General features: G+C 34.0%; 1 protein-coding gene across 2 annotated transcripts in view; it reads right to left on the reverse strand.

Moving 5' to 3' along the window:
* LOC754769 (twitchin) overlaps positions 1–24,168 on the reverse strand; it is a 127,369-nt gene that overhangs the window by 79,043 nt on the left and 24,158 nt on the right. The window contains exons 13-23 of one of the 2 annotated variants that reach the window (XM_030973795.1): positions 23,698–23,864; positions 22,591–22,621; positions 20,925–21,073; positions 17,843–17,902; positions 15,649–15,732; positions 14,364–14,470; positions 13,370–13,505; positions 6,768–6,779; positions 3,137–3,185; positions 2,090–2,168; positions 1,274–1,541 (exon numbers count right to left, since the gene is read on the reverse strand). In XM_030973795.1, coding sequence (XP_030829655.1) covers positions 1,274–1,541; positions 2,090–2,168; positions 3,137–3,185; positions 6,768–6,779; positions 13,370–13,505; positions 14,364–14,470; positions 15,649–15,732; positions 17,843–17,902; positions 20,925–21,073; positions 22,591–22,621; positions 23,698–23,864 — 1,142 coding nt within the window. The remainder of the gene's footprint in view (positions 1–1,273; positions 1,542–2,089; positions 2,169–3,136; positions 3,186–6,767; positions 6,780–13,369; positions 13,506–14,363; positions 14,471–15,648; positions 15,733–17,842; positions 17,903–20,924; positions 21,074–22,590; positions 22,622–23,697; positions 23,865–24,168) is intronic. The other variant, XM_030973794.1, reaches the window with a different exon arrangement.

Raw genomic sequence — 24,168 nt, forward strand, 5'->3', positions numbered from 1 at the left:
ATATTATTCAACTTTTAAAAGGAAACGATTATCTTTAGAAGTTATTAATCAAATAAGGATCAATTATCTTTAGAAGTTATTAATGAAATAAGGATCAATTATCTTTAGAAGTTATTAATAAAATAAGGAATCAATTATCTTTAGAAGTTATTAATAAAATAAGGATCAATTATCTTTAGAAGTTATTAATAAAATAAGGAATCAATTATCTTTAGAAGTTATCAATAAAATATATTATTACAAAAGTAAAGGAAAATATTCAAAAAGTCATAAAAAACAGTTCAAAATCAGTTTGCATTAAAAGAAATTATCTCTTCATAACAAGCATGAGACAAGATGACCAGCAACATTGGTAATAATAAGTCACCCTGTCTAAATATCAGAAATAAATAAATAAATAAATAATTGACAAACTACTAATCTTAATCAAATCTATCGCTTAGAATGTACTGTGAACTTAAGCTGCCTATTCGCCCGAAAAACATAAATAAATGTTCAATTAAACAAACTGTAGGAATGAATATGTATAATGTATCATTGTTCTTCCAATTAAAATGCAGTTGAATTGGCAACATGTATGAAAATATCACAATCAACATCAAAACAATAGTACCATATTGAATGAGCATATTGCATTCCTCTTGCAAACTCTTAGGTAGGCAAGGCGGTAAATGAAAGACAAGAGGAATAAAAGCATTCCAGGATGACGACCTAAACCGGAAATCCCTCTATAATCCCAGGCTGTAGTTTTCTTCTCGATGGTGTAGTTGGAATTAATAGATGTGTTTTTATATGATTCAGATTGCATTTTGCTGTGTGCTCTGGAATGTAAAATAAATTCAAGCCCTTTCGAGCTTTGAGCATGCCCAAAACCCGATAAAAAATTCAAGAAAATTGAATCAATAGTTCATTATTCAGTTGCAGCTCATGAAAAATTTGGAGTTCTCCCCACACAAGTGAAGATTTGTTTGTTATTTCTTTGGACCGTTACCAAGTGAAGCTCTCCTTAGATCGGAGTAAGGAAACTGAGGTCAACTGTGAAAGAAGTAATTTTTTTTTGTAACTCAATTCCCTCGTAGTGACCATGGAACTGGTATGATGTCCCACTGAGGTTGCGTTGTATTAAAGCCAAATTCACAATTTGACTCGAAAGTATACTTAAAGTGTGAGTGTACTGAGCGTGAGGGTCCAGCCATTGAAACTTAGACAAAACTTAGACGGTAGAGAGAGAAATTTGGATGGCCAAACCCCAGAGCAATGCACTCATACTTACTATCGATCGTCACTTTGCATTTGGATTCGGTCCCGTCGTCGAACTTGACCTTGTACTCTCCCTTGTCGCCTGGTCCGATGTCGAAGACGGTCAGCTCGATCTCCCCCTTGGCTGCCTTCATGCGGCACTTCTTGCCCGGGGCAATCTCCTTGCCGTCTTTGAACCACTTGGGTTTGCTGCCCTCAAACTTGGCCTCGCACGTGAGCTTCATACGACCTTCCTTCTCGTTGACCTTGACATCCTTCAAGGGCATGATGATCTGGACAGCCTGTAGGATGAAGACGAGAAATACAAATTTAAATAAAATAATTAATGAATGAATGATAATGAAAATGGCACCCTTGGGTTCTAATTGTGTTTTTCATGGTGCTAGCTGACAAACCTAAACAAATAGTTAGGAACAATTAAGTTTGTTCTATGTATGACACAGCTCCAGCCAAAATGGCTCTGTGGTCCATTTCCTACATTATACAGCTTCAATTTAAATTTATTTATGTTTCCAACAAAACATTACAAATCAATTATAAACATTTACAGCAATTTAGGAATACATATTGGAAACAGAGGGGTCCACTTAAATGCAAAGCTTGTACAAGTGTGGACACTTCAAATGATAGTTAGGAATAATGAGTAATTACAAAAGGAACTACAAAATAGGAGAAAAGCTTACACCACCCACCCCCTATGGCCAATAATGTGTCTATCATTGGTCAGTTTGGGGGCAACTCTGGCAGCATGGATGAAGTATTAAGGTGTACAGGTGTGGTTTAAAGTACCGATAATTTATTGACCATACAGGGATAAGAAGGTGTTTACCTTAGCTTTCATTCCAGGAGTTTCTTTCAAGTCACCCCAGTCAGGTTCCACCATCTTGGATTCCCTCCTGTCCACCTCCCTACAGAATGTCAGATCAAAGAAAGAAGTATTATATATCTAAATTTAAAAATGTGCACACATATCCATTAGAAGGCATGCCCATGTCTACCAAAGTAAATAACTAGACATGTATACCTGTATGGGAAAAAAATAAAAATAAAAAATTACCTAAAAAAAAATTATTGAACCTTGAAAACATATTTTTGTGCAATGCTATGTACCTGTATATATTACTACAAGTACAAATCAATCAAAATATTCCAATACGAGATATTTTTAAAATCATTTAGAAGAACCCAGAAGAGTTTTGAGCAACAAGATTTTTAAATTGATTGAAGATGAAATTATCCAACTACAATAATGGCACTATGAGCTTTAAGATTATGATGATACGCAGTTTGTTAGAATAAACAAAATACCACAGAAAGTATACAAATGTGTATGTACACAGATCAAAAGAACAAAATGAGTGAGAAAAAAAATATGCTCCAAAGAAACAGGTATATAACCAACACCCCTACCCCTGCTGTAATATATTTTCACTTGCACCATCTTTTGGTGACAGCATAAATAGAGCCATTTCCGGTTCCTGTACCCAAGCATCATCACCTGCACGAACTGATTGCGATGCATTGTGGGTCATAGCTGTCGAGACATTGGGACATTGTGAGGAGCAGATGGCAGTAAACGTAAATCTGAAGTATAGTCGGTAGAATACCGTGCCTGTAAGTCTTGCTCACATAACGAAGAAGGTGAGCTGTTGCAATCAGTCAAAATCAAGTGCGGGCTTGTCTGCGAGCGTGAATAAGCTGGCAATTTGGTTAACATGAACATTTAAAATAAACAACTTTCTTTTCAAATAGCTATTTGATGACTATTCACTAACCGGGAAAATAAATGGATGCAATGAGTTGGCGATCGTCAAAATTGTCAGAACTAGTATATAATTTTGTTATTGTAGTTGTTGTTGTTTTTGTTTATCCTCACCTGTGCTTGAGAAGGGCCCTGAAGTCAAGTTCATCACTCTGTGCTTTCTCTGTAAAGTGGAAAATTGGAATTCACAAAATGTAAGTTTCAATTTTATTGCATGTGTGCACACAAACAAAGATTGAAACAAAGAAAAAATGTAGAACGGACACTCTAACATAATATAAGATCACAGAAGTAAAATACTAAAAATTGGTAAGACCAAGGTATGTCTCCCATGTTACTGAGTATCATTGAGTTGTATCATTGAAATGTGAACATAGAATTTTTTAAAATATTTTGTTTGATTCAAGCTTTGGTAAGAGCTATCGGCTTGATACAGTCATCAGATATACTGAAATCTTAGGTGAAGTCGGTAATGCATGGGTCAAAATAGCTTGGCCTTGCCCAGATAGAGAAATGTACATATAACCAAAAGAAAAACAATGTTGAAGCTATCTCTCTTTTTGTAATTAACTCAACACCTAAAAAACAAGTTACATGTTGATAAATCCAAAACTTAGTTTGGTTATATTTGATTAAACAGTACACATAAAAAAACATATTCATAAAGCTTTTTTTCCCAAACAAGTTATGATTGTTTTTTTCTTCTAGTTTTGGTATGGTTAAGGTAAGAGAGTTGTATCGCGTTGTGGGTTAGAGGTCAAATCTACAAGGGACCAACTTATATTGCACAGAGAAAATGGAGAGCATTTGAAAGCATTGAGGCTATTTTAAAAGCTGGCACCATAAGTAGTATACAGCGAATATTAGACGTGTACGTACTTTTGAAAACACAGACTGAATTTGTTAAATGTAGCTCATTTTTTATAAGATTCTTGCAAGTGTTTGATTTAACCACTATTGGTGTCACCATTTAGTTGCCATACTTTCTTAACTGATGTAATTAAGTTACTGTAGCTATTTCAAATGTTATAAAAGATAAAGGTTTGTTATTTTGCTATTTGTTAATCACATAAAGATGACAACAATATTGTGGGCTATATACAAGCCTAACATTATTTGTATTATTATTTTTATTTACTGGTATCCCTAAATTCTGATATATATGATTTTTCTTTTTCAGTAGGATCAAGTTCCTGTTGGGAGGAATGTTTCTTGCATTTCTCAAACTATTTTCATGCGTAGTCACTTGATTCTTATAGGAAGATCACACATGTCTAGATGGAGCAAGTCTTCTTTTTCATCATTACTTGCACTATTGACACTTACTTAGCAATAAGTTAACACTATTTGAGTATGACTGAATAGACATTTTTTCACCCCCACTTCTACTTCACATATAACAAGGTGTTCAAATTCCCATCCAACATGAGAGGGGTAAAGAATTAAACCGATAAAAATGTTGATGGTTCAAAACTGACATGAACTATCCAATATCAGTTTTTTATCAACAAATATTCCAGAAATTGTGAAATATCAAAACACATGCTAGAATATATTTCAAACATTTTCATTAGTCCTTAGTGGAAATCCCATTATATATTTAGAAATATATGTTTCTGAACATGCTATATTTGAAAGACACTCGATATAAAATCATGTTTGGGTTTAAAAGAGTTTGTGTGATATTTTCAGCACTATCTGAACATGTCATTGTATATGAAATTATTCTTATTAACATTTAATACATGTACTATTGGTGAAGAATGTTGCCCTAGATATAATTATATATATATATATATATATATATATTTTTTTTTTTTTTTTTTTTTTTTTTTTTTTTGGGGGGGGGGGGGGATAATAATGCAAACATTGTTTACTTAGGACTTGGTAATATATATCTTAATTTGTCAAACCCCTAATGTATGTTTAGATGCTTATCCATCAGCAATGAATTCAATTATGTTGTCTAGGCTATAAGAAGTTTTAAAATATATATTGTAAATCCTACGAGTATTCAAGAAATTTCAATATAATAAATGAAAATGGAAAATACAAATTTCATCCTGTTATAGTGACCCTCTGAAAGGAATTGAAGTAGCCTATTTTAAAACAAATAAAGGAATTAGGATTTATGTTCGAAATGAATGAATTGTGATTGTGATAGGGTTGAAAGTGTAACATTATCTCTCAGCACACATTTCTAGGTCAGGGAAACTTCTCAAAACACTGTTCTGTGATATACATTTTGCAAAAAAAAAGGGGAAATTTTGTTTTTTCTCTATGCCAATAGCGGCATGTGTGCATATTACTTTTGATATGTAAGACAATATGCTGATACTGACAAGATATTGAGTAATCATGTCTGTATGTTATTAAGTAATGCATATCTAACAAAAAAAATATATAAATGCATATATTCTTTCTAAGATATATAGTTCATCAAGAGGATGACTGATTCCATTCACTTCAATCTCTATTGTAAACACACTCAACAGTCCAACTCATTCTAGCATCAATTTGCATAACTTAATTTGCAAGAAGATTATGACTAGAACAAAATTAATTGAAAAAGCATTTTAAAGTGAAAACCCGAGCAAAACTTGCATTTCCCAAAGACGCCAAAGTCAAATGAGGGGAAAAGGGAGATGGGGAAAGTAAAATTTTAATTATCAGCCCAAAATTTTCAGTGCAAAAGTGCCACTTGAGTGCTTTCAAAGACGGAAAATTCATCCTGTTTTTCAGCTGGGTTGAGCATGCTTAAAATAGTCATTGAAGCAAGGGAAAAATCATCAGGTAGCTCAGCAAAATTTGGAGACATGTAAAAAAAACGGCTTTTTAACAAAGAGATGCATTTGGCCCTTTAATATGCCTCTTTTCACTATCTTCAAACTTTTCAACTATGGTAGATGCAACGGAAATTATCCTTATGCAGCGAACTCGATCCACGATGATTGGAAGTCAAGACATGTTAATCGACCAGATGCAATTTTTTTGGATAAAAAGCCATGGTTTGACCTGCCTCTCCCATTTGATAAGCCACCAACATTTAACTCTTGTATCATGAAGCATATAAACTTTCTTGATAAGGAAAGGTTTCAAAATAAAAAAGGAAAAATTTCCAATTCGTGAAGGATAACGGTCACTATTATTCATACTAGCAGAAATAGCTAAAAATTGAGGGTTGGTAAATTCAAGATCATTGTTTTGAACATACACAGGCACATTTTCAGTAGTTTTTATTGTCTTTGAGCAAGGTGCAATACTTTTAATAATACCCAAACTTACACTCTTGGACTTAAATAGATTTATTGAAATATCGTTGGACATGTATTCATAGTTCCTTTATAATACTTCAAAATTGTTTTCAAGATACAAAAATGATGATCCAAAATGTAAATATTGTATCTCAAGTCACAACCTTATAAATTTAGGAAAATTGAGAAGCAACATATCAAATTTTGAAACTGTGACTTAAATATATTAAACGCAATCAGAAATATATAGCTCATTATGAAATGAATTATATTACAAAATAAATTCAGCAAATTTATATTGGGTCTATTAACCTAATTCCACCCAGACTTATTTCATGTTTGTCATATATGGAAATAAAATCAAGATATTTCTTACATTGCTCCTTGCCTCGAATAAAATAATAACTACTGAAAAGTGCAAATAGATCATCAACTGGCAAAGAACACCCTACTGAGGGTGCTGTTGTGATCCAAGACAACAATCCATATACCTCTGCTTTTGCCTGCAGGCAGGGTGGTGGTGGTGGTGGTTAAGTGTTGGGTGGATCGATGCATCAAAGGGCGGAGTAAGGGCGGAGTAAGGGCGGGGCCAGTATTGGGGAAGGGGGTGGTGGAGAGAAAGAGAAAGAGACAGGAACTCGGCGGTCAGTCGGCTTGCACTTTATAGAGGGGGGAAAGTGAGACTTGAAGAAAAGAGGTCATCAAGAATAAAAATCTTGAAATTTTGATTTTTTCTTTTTCTTTTTTTTCTTGGTGCGAGTGAAAGTGAAGTAAGAGTGCAGGGATGAAGATGGGTGGAGGGTTTAGCCACAATCCAAAGTAGAATTGTTCAGAAGAAATTGAGATGAGTTGGATGGAGAGAGGAAGGTGAAATGGGTTGGATGGGAAGAGAAGTGAATCCTATCTGATAATGCCATTGCCCAGTTTCTGAATTATCGTTGAGTCTATTCTAAAATGATCTTTTCAAAACAATCTTAATCTTAATGGTCCTTATCAAATTCTTACTCATTTCTAGATTTCTCTTATATTATTAACAAAAGGCATTTGAAAGAGGCACTGACACCTAAAGTTATCATTTTGAGTTGCATGATAAAGAAAATTATCATCACAAAAAAATCTACAAAAATATAGTTATCTTTTTTTCCTGCAAAAGTTTATAATTAAGATAAAGAACTACAAAAGTTTCTATAAAGTCTAAGAAAATAGAATTTTCAAAATTTCTGTTCATACTTTTCTACCAACAACTAATTCCTTAAAATGTCTTTAAATTATAATCGTTCCAACTTTGTTACTAAGCAATGGATGTAAAGTCATGGATTTAATTACTATTGTATCTTCTCTTAATAGAAATTTAGGAACTATTAACTTTACCTACAATATCAGATGACCCTAACTTTATTTGGGTAATGTAATATGGTCTTAAATTCGTTTGTAAAGTAACAACATACTAACACCAGTCAGACTTAAGTTTAGGACATTTATGGTTTTAAAAAGATGACTTCAAAAACAAAAGTTAAAATATCCAAGTGTTTGCATGGATCTTCTCATAAAGTTACCTATGAAGTCATGTGAAATAGCTCTGATTTGCTGAAGGTATCCTGAAGTGTTAAACTACTTGCTTGCCAGTGGAAATGTTTATCACTATTCTATTTGAATATTCTGAGCCTTCATAATAAAGGATTCGTAACACATAAAGTGCAATGAAAGGAGTGATGAAGTAGTCATGAAATAGAAGACAAGAAATTGAAGTTTAACAAGGAAAGAGTAAGGAGAAAATGTATGTGTTTATGTGCTGGTGCAAAAACTACTCTACTTTTCTTTGTTACTTGAAGAGTAAAATATCAAACTAAATAAACAATAATTGAACTTAAAATAATCTGAACGTACGATGATCTTATATTGATCAAACAATGAAGATATTAGAGTAAGGAGAAAAAGATAACTTGAATACATATATCTTTCTGAGTTTAAATATGATGACGAAACTGAAAACAGATTTTTACAAATAGACCACAATAATTGATTTCCACTTCAAATAACTAATAAAATGGTACTTTTTTTTACTACAGATTTACTGAGACATTTAACTAACACACTAACATTTAGGTTGAACTGCATCTGATGAAATACGAGTATGGATAGTCGATGTTTATGAATAATTGATGTATATGGATGTAACAATGATATGAACCGATGTGTGGTAAATGGTATGGATGTTGGATAAAAGAAAAATTTCTACGGACAATGAACATGTATGAATGAATGGAAAGACACAGGTATGGAATATGACATGATGTACAGTTTATGAAGCTAATCTCATCCGATTCTACAATCCAATACCTCATTCAAATCTTGGACAATAAAAGTAATCGTAAGTCATCCTGTTCAAGCATTAAAGCACATACCAAAACCTTCCTGCTTCTATTTTTCCATTTAATAGACCTTTGAGGTTGAAGAACCCTTTCAAAGGTACTTTTATACTGAAGATGGGTTTCTTTTCTAACCCATTAAAGACATTTTCAGTTTTATAGAAAATGTACATATATCAGCTATGAGATTGAATGAAACAGTGTAAATTAACAAAATGAATGAAAGGTTCCTTTCATGACTTATATATATTCCAAAGACTTTATCAGTCCAAGCAGTAAACATATACATGTAGACACAAAGGTATTGGATTGTATCTTCAATATTTACCAAACTACGCTTTACAACTGCAATAAAATCCTGAAAATCACTGGGGTTTTTTTCCCCTCAACTTCAAACTATATGGTCTAGAAAATCTACAATGTCTGCGAAAGCTGCACTTTTAATGGAACATCAGCGTCACTATACCCTGAACCCTTGACACAACAGGCACATTACTCACCAAGTTTGTTTTTCATTGCGTCATATTCTGTCATTCTTTTGTTTTGATACTTTGGGGACAATTATCTGATTTCACATTTCTTCCGAGGTAAAAACCATTAGACGACCATAATTTGTATGGTCTTCTGGAATGACTTTAATAGTATAATTACTTTAAACATGGTGGTGGAGAATAGTTGCTTTTCACCTACCTGTATTAAAAGCTCATCATATGCATTATTTCCGCTACTGGAGTTTTGATCAAAGTGTGACTTCATTTCAAGTATAAATATTGAGATTCTTCAACATTTTGCATTTATGACCCATACTAAGAAACATGTATTTCAAAAATGGTCACAGAGCTTCTGTGACTCATGACCTTTTATCTGCATTAACTAGTTACCCGAAAAGGTGATACACATTCACTTTACTTGCCATATAGAAGTATTTATGAGTCTCTCAAAACTAATAACTAATATTTTTGTGAGCAGTAAACTTCTAATACTATTAAACCACCCCGAAAGTCAGTTATATAACTAGCATTTGAATCCATATAGGCTGCAAATTGTTTTCACACAAATTCCTTGTTCATACCAAAAAACAAGACTTTGAAACTGTTTTTAGCCAGCACAATTAATGCAAAAGATGTCATTCTACAGGAATGTGAAACTAAATATGGACCTTATGATAACTTGTATATCAGTCTGTAAGGCATTTGTCTGACTATTTCTCCACCATCACATTAAGAAATCACTTTGAAAGCATTGTACCTTCTCCTTCTTCAAGCACTTCATCCTCTTCGACTGAGAGATGGAAAATCGGTGGTCAATCGTCGGAATGCAAATGATAAAAAGATGACGTCAGGGCCGCCTTGCAATAATTAAAACTTGGGATTGATGAGACAAAACTTGGGGAGGAGAAAGAATTAAAGGGGAGTGGAAACTCGTTCCTTTGCATTTCCGTTTTGCTAGTTTTTGGTGCCACATTGTGCTGGTAATAAGGTGCCTTAGTTGCCGAAGCCGGGCCGCATAAGCATGTGCTAGTGAAAGTGATCAAAAGGGGATTCGACAGGGGGTCGGAGGACAGATGGAAGGCATGAAGGGTAGGAATAAAATCATAATAATGAGTATGGGAAATGAGGAGGGGGCAGGGAAGGGGAGGGAGGTAACTGTTAGGGGCAAGGCCGGAAAATGATGCCACATTTGCCTCGTTCAAAAAAGATAAAAAATAAAACGTTGCCATTCTCTAAAAAGCCCTTAGGATGAGTTCAGCACGGTGGATCATACTTCAACCGGCTGTTTAACAAGATTGCAGGATGCACATAACCTAAGCGTCGGAGTGCAGAAATTGCTCTTGCTAGTTAATCTGCACAATGGAAGGGGTGAAGCTAATGTTTGTGAAGTATACAAGTGGATGTATGAGTGATGTTACAGTGGTGTTTTGGGTACAAACATACAATCTGACATGTTTTTAGAATGTGTTTAATTCACAAATAGAGTATCAAAATATACTTTAAGGTAGATGAACAGACAAGGAGATAATAATCTTACAAACATCTCATGACGAGTTTTAGGTTTATTTCTAAAAGAAGTACGATCTTCACTTTAGTAAATCAATTTTTCCTCTTGCAAAATATACTAGAGACAGCTGCTACTTCATAGAAAAGTTCACTCTCATCAAAAATTCTGTATTGCAGTTAAATACCCTGAATTTTCTCGGAAGTTAGAGGAAATTGTTTCTTCTCCTTTTCATACACAGAGAAACATCTTCCTTCTCTACTTATCACTGAAATATTGTGATGATATATATATATATATATATATATATATATAATTGCCCATGGAGAAACATTTTACCTTCTAAAGCCCCCCCCCCCCCCTGAAAATTTGATAGAGTGAAAGGTGAACACTATCTTATTTCGTTTATTGATACTGTACGAGTAGAGTTTAGATTTTTTTTAAGGGGATGATTTTGCTCTGCATTGCTTGACACACATTGGTTTAAAAAGAACAATGCCTTCCATCACAGCAATTTCACATAGCCGGGCTGACAAAAAGCTGAAAAGGAAAGATCTCTTTTAGAAAAAGAAAAGAAATTCACCATCAAATTAGAAGAAAAAAGCACTGAAAGAGGAGCAACAACAACAATTCTTTTTTGAACAGATTAACTCCATCAACTCCCAAAACTACCAGTTATTATCTAAGGTGAATAGGACAAACTCTCACAACAACAAAAAAGCTGAATGTTATTCAAAAACAGACTTCAATCAATTAGCTCCCTCCTTGATGAACTCCACTTCTGTCCTGACCGAACATGTACACATTGGATGTTTAGAAATTAGGATGATGGTTTTGTTATTTTACAGGGGATATTACTTTTGTGACGATAAATATATATTGTTTCCAGGCAGTAGTGTACGGGAGACGGATAATTGCGTGTAACTGGTATTGGGATAATCGTTGTTAGGCTTTGAAATTATTAAAAAGCACAAAAATATTGACAAGGAAAAAAATGAGTTGAGAATTGTGTTGTAAGGATATAAATATATATATGAATGATACAAGTGTATAGCTGTGCAAAATGGTGTATTTGAAGAAGTGTATGTATATACTGAAGAAAGAGAAACAAGGAATGTATCTAAATAATTGATGACTTCTACTCGGCGAGGGTGCATTAATTAATTCACACTCAAGGCACACAATCAGATTTATATAAACAAAGAACATCAAAACATCAAAACATGTATTACATATTATCAAGGTTTGTACATTGGAATAATTAACATCTTTCATATTTCCTTTTAGATTGATTATCAATACAGACATTAATATAAATAAATTGTTTAAAAACTTTGAGTGAAAGACAATTTATATAATTTGATATCAATACAACAATAGATTTGAAATCGTATTCATTCAGACTTTCTTGGTGTTATTTTTTGACAAAAATTAGTATTGAATGTTCCAAGTTTTGAACTAGAAGCGTGAATAGACATATAGCCTGAATTAATTTTTAAAAATAATTATATGGAATCTCGTAAGTTTATCCATTAGCAGCAAATTGTCTTCCAATAAATGTTGTGTTAATCAAAATCAAAGTCAACTACTCATACAAGTATAAGAAATCTTAATCCAAATATATATAATGTATTAGGATTACAACATAATTTAATTCATTCTAATAGTCTTCTTTAGAACTCACACATTATTCCTCTAAATGCGATATATGGGATAAGTTATAAAGACAATACAAATATATATATATATTCTATATTGTTGTATATAACCCTAGACCCAAAAAGATCAGATTATTGGAATATTTTGAAATAATGACTTTGCAGTTGTTGGTTTAAGTAACAAAATACAGATTCAGTCATTCAAGTATTTCTGTCAGATATTGGATAGTTTAGGGAAAATATTCTCCAATCACGTACACTGCTAAAATCAAACTGTGTATACAATTTTGGAAAGCACTTTTTATATACTTTTGTGGAATATGTTTCCATTTTAAATTGATCACATACAATGCTTGGATAAAACTGCACTTACTTGCTAATATATTCATGAATTGAAACAAAATCATAACCCGGGTGGTATTCTGAAAACGATGTTATCTTCTATATTAGTAAAACAATGTTATTTGTCATAACAAATAAAAATTAGAAAAGGCCATTGGTTAATATCTCTCACAGCCGGCTTCGTTTACGTTTAGTCTAAAAAAACGATATCCGCGCACGCACTAATGGTAAATGTTAATTCCGCAAAGAATTTCAGTTTGTTATGACAATAAAACATCGTTTTCCTTAACATAATAGATTTTTTTGCACGTGTGTACATAGCTTTCGATCTTGGAGCATCAGTAGTTTAGCTTTACTCACCAGTACTCGAAAGATCCATTTAGCTATTGCCTTGTCCCGATCATTCAGATAAATCTGAACTTTAAACAAATAAAACCATATCACCGCAACACCTATGTGGGCTACTCCATGTGTGTGTGTGGGTGCGTAATCGTGTGACTTCTTTGTGTGTATTCCTCAAGTGGACACCAACACCGCAAACCTCACTATTTCAAAGAAATTCAATAATCTGATTCCGATCTCAGCAAATTCAAACTAATCCAAAACACTCTTCAGGAATTATGATCTTCCTTCACTACGTTCAGGAGTCAGGTAAGAGGTAACTTTTTGGGGTGAGTGGAGGAGGAGGAGGGGGGTAGATCGAGGGTGGGGCTGGTGTACGGTACTTACGTGTCACCATGAGGGAGAAAGCGCGCTCGTCCTTGCCGTGCTGGTTCTCAAGCTTGCAAGAGAACTTGCCGGTGTCCATGGAGTCGGACTTCTTGATCTCCAGCGAGTGGACTCCTGTCTTCTCATTGTATTTCACCTGCAACAGGGAAGGGCGGGGTAGGCAATATAATCAACATATTGGCAACAATCTTCCAGAATCTTTCAGGTGAGAAATCCCACCCAATTGATTTGATATGATTTATTTATTTTCTGTTTGATTTTCTTTTTCTTTTGCAGTTTTACAAATATATAACAAACAAAACATTGCAAATTGTACACATGGCAATTATGTAGAATAAAGTAAGGCTGGCTGTAACTAATCAAAAACATCAAGCAGGAGGGTTGACAAAGTAAGCAAAGCTTGATAGCATCACTACCCTCAATTGTAATGTTGTATATGATATTTATTTACTAAGAGCTTGTCTTCATTCTCTAGTCCAAAATGAGTTCAAGTGATGTGATGATCCTAATAGGTGTTATCTTGTATCGAGATGACTCATGAAATCATCATCACAAATCTGTCTCATTAATTTTCTATTACGCTGAATAATGTAAGTTTGGCGATGTCCATTACAAAGCAAAGTAACTTTGATCCAGGTTTAATTCTTGACTAAGTGATTTAAGGAAGTCTATGGATGTATTGAGTGCCTTGACATCATACATAGAGTTCTTACGACTTCGAGTGCAAAATAAGGAATCATTCCTCCTAAGGAATTATTTCCTCCAAACTAAGGATCGTTCCTCAAAACTAGGGATCGTTCCTCAAAAAAAAGGAAAGGTTACTCCAAAATAGGAATCATTTCCCCCAAAATGGGAACCCTTCCTCCAAAATAAGGTCATTCCTCTAAAATGGGAGTCAGAAGAAAAATGGGAATCATTCCTTCAAAATGGAAATCATCCCTCCAATATGGGAATGGTTGGAAGCTCTGTTGAAAGGACCCAGCAGCCTACTTACAGCATATCTTCCTTTGAATCCATCTTTGATCTCATTCTTGCCTTTGAACCATTTGACAGTTGGGGTAGGCTCACCAGCAACCAAGGCTTCAAATTTGACAGTCTGACCTGTAAGGTGAAAGTACAGATGGAATAAGAAAAGAAAAAATAATAATCTTCATTTTTATGATAGACAGCATAGCCCTTTGAAGATTACAAGAAGAAGAATAAAATTGATTGATATTTGATATAACATAGCTACAATGTATACTGAATATACATTGCCTGTACTACACTTCAGTGAAAAACCCCTCAATAGGTACAGGTAAAATGGTTGCTGTGAATGAATTGCCTATATATTGCAGAAAACGATATTTACAAGTAAGTCAACTAACACTCTAATGTTATGTCATAAAGAGGAACGTTATAATAATTTTGCAGTTCAATATGTGAAGACAAATTAAGATGTTAACTCTTTATTTTATTTCATAATGAAAGAATAATAGCATAAAAGGGGACAACATATGCTGAAAAGGCTATGAAACAATAAACTATTATTACCATTCCTTCTTTGTATTGAAAATATCTACCGGTATTGAATAATAATAATAATGATATTCCGCTTTTATATAGCGCTTAATACATCTATGATGTCTCTAAGCACTTTACAGATATACTATTACCCCGGTCATTGGATTCAATACTTCCCCCACACAATCTCCACTCCCTGGGGAGCATTCCAGCCAGGTTTTACTTGATGCTCAATAACTTTTTGACCAACAATGACGGTCCGGGTCGTATCCTACCGGGTACCCATTTAACAACTGATATCTGATAAGGGTTGTGTTTCAATTACTCGATGGTAAACTATAACTGCACTACCACTGTAAATTACATCATGTATTTTAGAGTATATTTCTGTTTGCAAGGAGCGCTTTAAATGACTTTAAAATAAAGATCTATATATACAGCATATATATGGTTTTAAATGAATGTTAAAAGTATTATTAAAATATGTAATTAAATTAACCCCTTGACTACTGAATTCTTCCATTTTCATAGGTTTTAGACAGAACCCACCGAGTACTCTAAGGAAGTGGGTTAAAGCCCCACTGCACTACTAAGAGCTACTTGCGTCCTCTATATAGCAAACAATGCTTAATCGGTGCCTGTTGGTCCCCCATGATCCCTTTTTTCTTATGTTGATTGAGAGCTGATTTGATGAGATAACCACCTGTCAGTGACCTTACAGGGAGGTCTAATCCCCCTGGCCAAACTAGTACAGACGGACTTTAAGATACACTTACCCTCAGGACTTGAACATTTGCTGGGTGTCTCAACGAAGTAGGGCGAGATGTCAACTGGTCCCTTCTTCTCCTTCTTCCTCTTTCCTGCAAGGCAGAGTCAGTGGTAATAGTGTTAATGCGGTATTCAACCTGAAGACCAACTGCATTTTATTGTTTCCATAGGCTTAATACGGCATCTGGTTCTTGTAAGCAATGGGTTAGGTGGAGAAAATGCAGCACTATATTCAGACGTAGCTATGTATTGCTAGTTACTGAGGGGTGGGGGTCTTATCAAAAGACGCAAAATCCATTTTTTTTTTATGTACCAGACAATCAAATCAACTTAAAATTTGGTATTGATTCATCAATGTGCATTTCTTTGGGAATCGACTGTCTCTGAAATTTCTGGAAAGAAAAGGTATAACTTTATTAAACTTAACAAAAGTCTATGAAACCTACATATGTTTCAAGAAATATCATATCCTTCTGATATGAAGTCATCCTACAAAATGTTCACATAAAAAATAGCTTCATAACTATACTATCAACTACTACACAAAAGCAGTATCCATTCTTACAGAAAAATACTGTAAATAAATAAACAAAAATATCAACACAGCAATGAAACATGCAAAGCAAACTGATAAGTACATTACACAAAGTCATGATAAAATCTATGTGCATGAATAGATTACATAAAACAGGCATTTCAATGTTTTTCTGTGTGGAAAATATTTTTTTTACATGGTCTTTCAAAATTAAAGGTAAGTACAATTTAATACAGAAAGTCTTGAAATATGAATTAATGAGTGTGGTGATCTTTAGCATTTTATCTTTTGCTTGAATTTAGGATTTATATATATATATATATATATATATATGACAAGATGGAAAAAAAGAAAAAAAAGTGGAATAAAGAGAAATGAAAAGCTACAGCTTGAAATACTGTGAAATTAACAAATATTTATAAAAAAGTATAGAATACTGATATTTTCAAAACGTTAATAATAATAAAAACAAATCAATACTATATATGTAATAATTATTACAATTATTATTATCATCATCAAAACTATCATCATGATTATTATTATCATCATAGTTATTGTCATAATTATCATTATCATTATTTTTCTCATTATTATTATCAATGAAATGATGTATGCCGAAAACTGTGAGGTGCATTGAACAACATTGAATAGGGGAGAACAAATTCTCTCTTTTTTTGTCTTTCAACTAGCAAAACTGACAGCAAAATCTCTTGTTGGGGATGGCAATTCAGTGATGGCTTGTACAAACTTGTGCTGGGAGAAAAATAATACCTTGTAGTTATCTATAAGGACTCAGATTAATCATACAGTCAAACAGGTCTACTGCAAATCTTTCCACTCTTTATTAAATGGAACCTCTCTCAAGACTTCAGTAGACTTTTATGACTTGCGATTAATCTATGTCTTTATGATATCTAAAGCAAAGGTGTAAAAAAAAAAAGCACTGTGCTAACAACCAAAGGGTTCTATCTACATCCTACCCCAAATGGTGCCTTATCTAAGGTTTTCTACATAAACAGGCGAGGCAAAGGTGGAGGAAATACACGGTGCAATAATGCTAAGTGCCCTAGCTATCTACAAATAAACCAAACTAGAACAATATGTGTGGTCTTCTAAAGATGAGGGTGCTAAATCACTCAGTGCTACCTTGTCACTGACATGCTGGCAGTGTGCTACAGCTGGATACATAATGCGCATGTACTTAATTAAATAAGACTAAAGGACAAGTCCAAGGCACTTTGTTGTTTGGTGCTCCATGTGTTTAAAGTATCATGGTGCTATGAATATAACTGACACCAACAATAGTACTCTCACTCTCGTTGACATTTGGACAGATTCAATCCCGATTTGGGCTTGCAAATTACGACAGTAATCAGATATAGTAAAATCATAGCAGTGCTCTGTAATATTTGGGACAAAATAGCTTGGACCTGTCCTAATTTAAATACCAAATTTGTATCATTCTACTACTACAATATTTCCTCTCATGCAGCTTCGAGGCAAAATCTATAGCAAAATCTAAAGGAAAATTCTTCAGCTAGCAGGGAAGCGTGAAATCAGAGAAAGGTTGCTTGGTGCAGAAAAATAATGAAATAGGCATGGGAGTGCATCGTCATGGAAACAAGCAGCAAGGTAAAGAATAAAATGGATTTTTTAAGGGTCACCTTCCATTCCTTCCAACTGTTCTCCTTGTCTCTCTTGTAGAGGGGAAACATCTGACCCCTCTGTGGTTGAAGGGTGTGTGTTAGAAACATTTCATTGATCAGAATACATATAAAGAATGGAAATAACAATTTCAGAAGGTATCAATCAACTTGAAGTTAGAGGCAAAGGGTAACAGTGAGAAATACTAGATACCGGTAGTTAAAACTTGGTTCAGGTATACTGCTGAATGTTTAGAAAAGCTGCGAGTTTCAATACAAATGAATAATATACAGTTTATGAAAATTATAAATACAGTGTTTATGTTTTTTATAAATTCAGCAGAAATGTTTATCTTTAGATATTTTGATAACCAGAGATTTACAAACTGAAAGATCAGTTATTTTTGGTGGCCCAAATTTTCATCCCTATTGAAATAAACTTATAATTTTTAATAACTTCTGAGCTTCACAAAATGACCATGTGCCTCTAAAATAAACATAATACTACAACATAAAGTTTTTTTGTTTAAACAGAAAGTGTATAGTGAGTTAGGTTTGTATAACAGCAAAATTACAACTACCACAATAAAAATAAAGGTTATCTTTCAACCTCAAGTTTTTCTGCAAATAAAAGAATGATCATGCATTAATACTGATGAATAGGCGGATTATATCATTTTATAAATGAAAATACACATGTTGAGTACAAACTGTAATGGAAGTGTAAACTTATCTGTTAATGAAAGACACTCTACAGTTCAAAGTGAAAGTTTCCATCTGTGGAATACTAGATTTCTACACTAATTCTGCAAAAGATGATTATGTAGGATGTAGTGTAGATAATTGCTCTCTGATAGACTACATATATTTTTCTTATATCACGTTTCTATGCCAACTTGTTTTTAAACTTTGTAAACATTCTTTCATATCTCTATGAAGGAATGATATACTTTTCAAAATAAAATTCCTTCCCAATTTCAAATATTTATCTTATTTTTTTATGACATGATAATTTGTAAATCCATCATGAACACAACTTAAATCAAAGTAAAATTTCAAAATGCATTGTGATTTTATCACAGATACAATGTGTTTGCTTTTGAAAGGAAAAACAGAAAGTATTGCACTTTTCCTAAATTAGAATATTGTCAAATAACAACATTTCAAGAACACCTATGCATGTTATCTACCATTTGACTGCATTTTCTAAATATTCTTTAGGTCTTTAGAAAATGGGTCATCTATACAAAAACTACATGAAAACACACCCAATTTTGATAGAGTATAATAATTTCACAAAACTGCATTAGTAGTGATATGCTTCTTGTCAAAAGGACCTAAATAAGCATGGAATTAAATTGAAGTTAGCTGCTGATCAAATTGATTTGATCAAAATTGTTAGTTGTAACTCAGTAAGAATAAGATAAACCTGACAAACAATGTTTATGGATGGTGTTCAATTGAAACTTACTATATTCATCCCTAGTCATGCCTGTATTGCCTTTTATATTGTATGGACAAAAAGATATTTGTAAGCTGACATATTATACAAAATTTGCTGTACCGTAAATCGTTACTCAAACTGTTTACCGTTTTGCCAAATACACATCATTTATAAAGCATTTAAATTTTTACTTTGTTACATGCATAATAATAGCAAAAAATAAATTATTGTCTTATATATTAAGCTCAATGGTATCATTATTACCCAATACTAAAATGGTAATTAAAAATGCAAATATGAAGCCTTTGCATGTCTGGGTGTGCAAAAAAAGACATTTCAGCAACAGCTATTATTGTAGCCTTTAAGAACTAAACAGTCATTTGCCATTCAGGTTAGGAAAAAATTTGAATACGGTAAGCTGATAATTGACCTTTTCACAGCCATTTCAATGGTGTGGTAATTAAAGCAGTAGTTGTAAAGGGTAAAGTAGGCAATACAAGATATCTTAATGCTACCTAAAGCTTAATAATATATTACAATAAGCATTATAATTACACTGTTATATGTTTTTACTTCAAGGCAGTAAAGAGTAAATTCAGCACAAAAAAGCAGTATCTGAATAACAATATCAAAATGCTCATTCATATTACCATAGGCATTGTTATTTCCTCAATAGATCTATTTTAAATGAAGATTACATCTAAACACCCTGTTTTGTTAAAAGTATTGAGCTGCAATTCATCTAAATCAAACAATTTATTACTTTTTAATATAATAGCAAATCTTATGGAATTTCAAATTGGTATTCAAATAGATGTCCATTAATAAGCGAAGTAAATGATTTTTTGTTTTTTAACAGGAATGCCCATATTGTATGTTGTTTTACATTTCATTTCTTTGAAACAATTTATTTCTTATAAACAAATATATTTCAAATGTATACTCGGAGGAAAATACTGCTTTTATAAGAAGATACAAATGGAAATCATAGAGAGGGATAAAGAAAGCATAACAAGAGGTTTTCGTCACAATATAGAGAGAGAGAGATAATGATAGTTATAGAACAGGGGTGATAGTGAGCACTAAAAAAAAAATAGGTTTTTTGTTTTCCCCTCCACCACGCCTCCCTTGAGTAAAATAAAAAGAAGAGGTTTCGCGGGGAAAAAATGGCATATAACAACCTTCCCCCCTTTTGAGTAAGAAAATTTGGAAAATTTGGGAAAAAATAGGGCAAAATAGGGAAGAATAGAGAAAATAAAGGGGAAATCAGGATAAAATAGGGAAGAAAAAAAAAATCTGGTAAAAAAAAAAAAAAAAAAAAAAAAAAAAAATCTTGATTTTTTTTTTTTTTTTTTTTTTTTTTTTAAATCGGGAAGAAAAAAAAAATCGGGAAAAAATCGGGGAAAATAAAAAAAATCGGGAAACCGATTTAAATCGGGTTTTTATCAGGCCTGATAGAAAGAGGTAACGAGGAGAAACAGGGCCTAAAGAGGGAGAAAAAGAAGGAGAGAGAGAGGTAGAGAAATAGTTGTTTTGTGAGCATAATATAGAGAGAGATGATGATATTTATAGGGAGAGGTGGTGAGGAGAAACAGAGCCTAAAAAGGGAGAAAGAGGGAAAGCGAGAGAGGTAGAGAAATAGTTGTCTTGTGAGCATACCTGCAAACTCCCAGTCTGCACTGTCCTCCACACCTTCCGTTGCTCTGGAGCCGATCTCCCCTTCGACCCCTCCGACCCCTCCTGGTGCGGCTGACTCTACCTCTTGCTGACCGGTCGAGGTGATGGCCTCCTCCACTGGCTGCTTCTTACTGCACAGATGTGAAAAAACACAACGATCCATCTGATAATAGACTGCTTTTGCTATCGACAGTACTTTGAGGCCTTACTCTCTTCAGGTTGCACCCATCATTTGAATGGTTCTTTTAATATTTTTTTTTTTAGCTTACTGTATTATTGTATTGTCTGGTTTTTAAATCAATTTTATTATTAATGAGGTTTTTTTTCGTCTTCCATATTCTCCATTTCTTTAAAAGTAAATTGGTCTTAAGCATATTTATGAGCTTATGAATATGAATTTATATTATAAATCTGGTTTTGTATATATTCAATATATAAGCATATAATTTATATAATGTGTATTATTATATTTCAATAAATATTTTGAAGATTTCCTACAAGAAGATCAAACTTTTGGCATACAAAACTAGATGGAATTTTGACTGCGCGCAGTCGAAAATGATGCCTCCGCCATAGAGCAATTTAAACAAGTTTGGAGTTTAAATCTCCAGTGGTTCTTGAGATATCATGATAACAATCTCAATGTATGGAATTTCATAAGTTGACCTCTGTGACCCTTGACCTTTGACCTACGTGCTCCAAAATCTGATCAGATTGTCTTCCTATGGTGATACACACTATCATTAAGTTTGAAGTTTAAATCTCCAGTGGTTCTTGAGATATTATGATAACAATCTCAATGTATGGAATTTCATAAGTTGACCTCTGTGACCCTTGACCTTTGACCTACGTGCTCCAAAATCTAATCAGATCGTCTTCCTATGGTGATACATACTATCCTTAAGTTTGAAGTTTTTACATCTCCAGTGGTTCTTGAGATATCATGATAACAATCTCAATGTATGGAATTTCATAAGTTGACCTCTATGACCCTTGACCTTTGACCTACGTGCTCCAAAATGTAATCAGATTGTTTTCCTATAGTGATACACACTATCACTAAGTTTGAAGTTTAAATCTCCAGTGGTTCTTGAGATATCATGATAACAATCTCAATGTATGGAATTTCATAAGTTGACCTCTGTGACCCTTGACCTTTGACATACGTGCTCCAAAATCTAATCAGATCGTCTTCCTATGGTGATACATACTATCCTTAAGTTTGAAGTTTAAATCTCAAATGGTTCTTGAGATATCGCGCTAACAAACTCAATACAAGGAATTTCATAAGTTGACCTCTGTGACCTGTGACCTTTGACCTACGTACTCCAAAATCTAATCAGATCGTCTTCCTATGGTGATAAATACTATTCCCGAGTCTTAAGTTTAAATCTTAAATGGTTCTTGAGATATTGTGATAACGGTCAAACGGGACGGACGTACGGACGTACGGACGGACGTACGGACGGACGTACAGACGTACGGACGTACGGACGTACGGACGGACAACCCGAAAACATGATGCCTCCGGCACCACCTTCGGTGGCGGAGGCATAACAAAGAATCAAGGGTCTAGACCTGATAAGAACTTCTTTAAATATAAACACTTTCAAAAGATAAACAAAGTTTTCATAGATTTCAAACATACCCTGGCTTGCTCTTGCCTGGTTCCAGTGAGTCTGTAAACAAATAAACAATTAGGAAATGTATATGAGAAAAATTCATAACATAATTCTGTAAATAAAAGTGTTCCGTAAATCTGCTATTGACTATAACTATCAAACTGTATCACTTGGACTGTGATACATATTCACTATTCTCCTACAATGTTGACTAAACTCATGACATTCCCTGTTTTTCCCCTACTGCTTCCACATCTCATCTTCAACAAACACTGTGGAGACAGACTAAGCCTCTCCTGCAGCATTAGAAGCCACAACCCTGAAGTCTTGTGTATCTTCTGGGAGCACATCCATGAGTTCCCCCCAATATACTGCCACTATTATCTCTACTACTACTACCACTGCAACATCTACAATATTTACCACCTCCACTACCACTTTACCCTTAAAGCTGCCATGATCACTACCATCACCACTACTACCACTCTTCCGACTACCACCACCACCACCACCACAACCTCTACCACTCAACTTCAACCATTACATGTACTTCTACTACTTACACTTTGACTCACACTATCAACATTGTCCTCTTCAACTTCTATTTTCATCCCCTTTAGTACTACAACTTCCAATTTTTCCCTACTTCTACCACATCTCACCTTCAACAAACACTGCGGACATAGACTTGGCCTCTCCTGCAAGATTAGTAGTCTCCTAATAAGTAGTCTCCTGTTTCTTCCACATAGTGTACTACCTCTACAGCTACCAATACAACTTCTACAACCTCTACTCCAGCTACTATCACTTCCACTGCCACTTCTACCCCTACCCTATTACCCTTACAGCTGCCACCGCCACTAAAACCACTCTTCCGACTAGCACTCACATGCAGCCATTTTCTATACTATTTACACTACGACTCACGCTATCACCATTGTCCTCTTTAACTTCTAGGCCCTGTTACATAAAACTTACCATTGATGGTAACTTTGCCATCAATGGCAACTACCATGGTAACAGGGCTCAACAGCCAATCAAAATCAAGGTTTCCATGGTAGTTACCATTGATGGCAAAGTTACCATCAATGGTAAGTTTTGTGTAACGGGTCCCTACTTTTACCACATCTCACCTTCAACAAAGACTGCGGCGATGGACTTGGTCTCTCCTGCGGGATTAGAAGCCACGATGCTGTAGTCTCCTGTATCTTCTGGGAGCACATCCAGGATATCCAGGAGGTAGAGATCACCGGCCTGGCTCATCCTAATCTCCTTTGATTCCTTGACTTCTTTGCCATCTCTGTGAAAAAACGAGCATATTCAAAAATTAAAAATTTTGTCTTTGATTTAATGAAAACTATAACTAAAATGGTTCCTGTTCAGCTTTAAATGGTAAAACAAAATATGTATCAGTCCAAAGATGTTGATTTGTGAAAATGTTCATTTTTTAAACAAAGGAATACAAAAGATTCTTGAACAACTATACATCGAATTGGACAAGTTCTTTAACAACTACCCACCAATCCCCTTCCAAAAAATGGAGAACTTCTTATATCTCTAGTCCAATTTCCTCCATCTCTTACCCATTTTTCTCTTCTACACAT

This window comes from Strongylocentrotus purpuratus, unplaced genomic scaffold (genome assembly GCF_000002235.5).
Source record: "Strongylocentrotus purpuratus isolate Spur 01 unplaced genomic scaffold, Spur_5.0 spur5_scaffold_7, whole genome shotgun sequence".
Taxonomy (NCBI): Eukaryota; Metazoa; Echinodermata; class Echinoidea; order Camarodonta; family Strongylocentrotidae; genus Strongylocentrotus; species Strongylocentrotus purpuratus.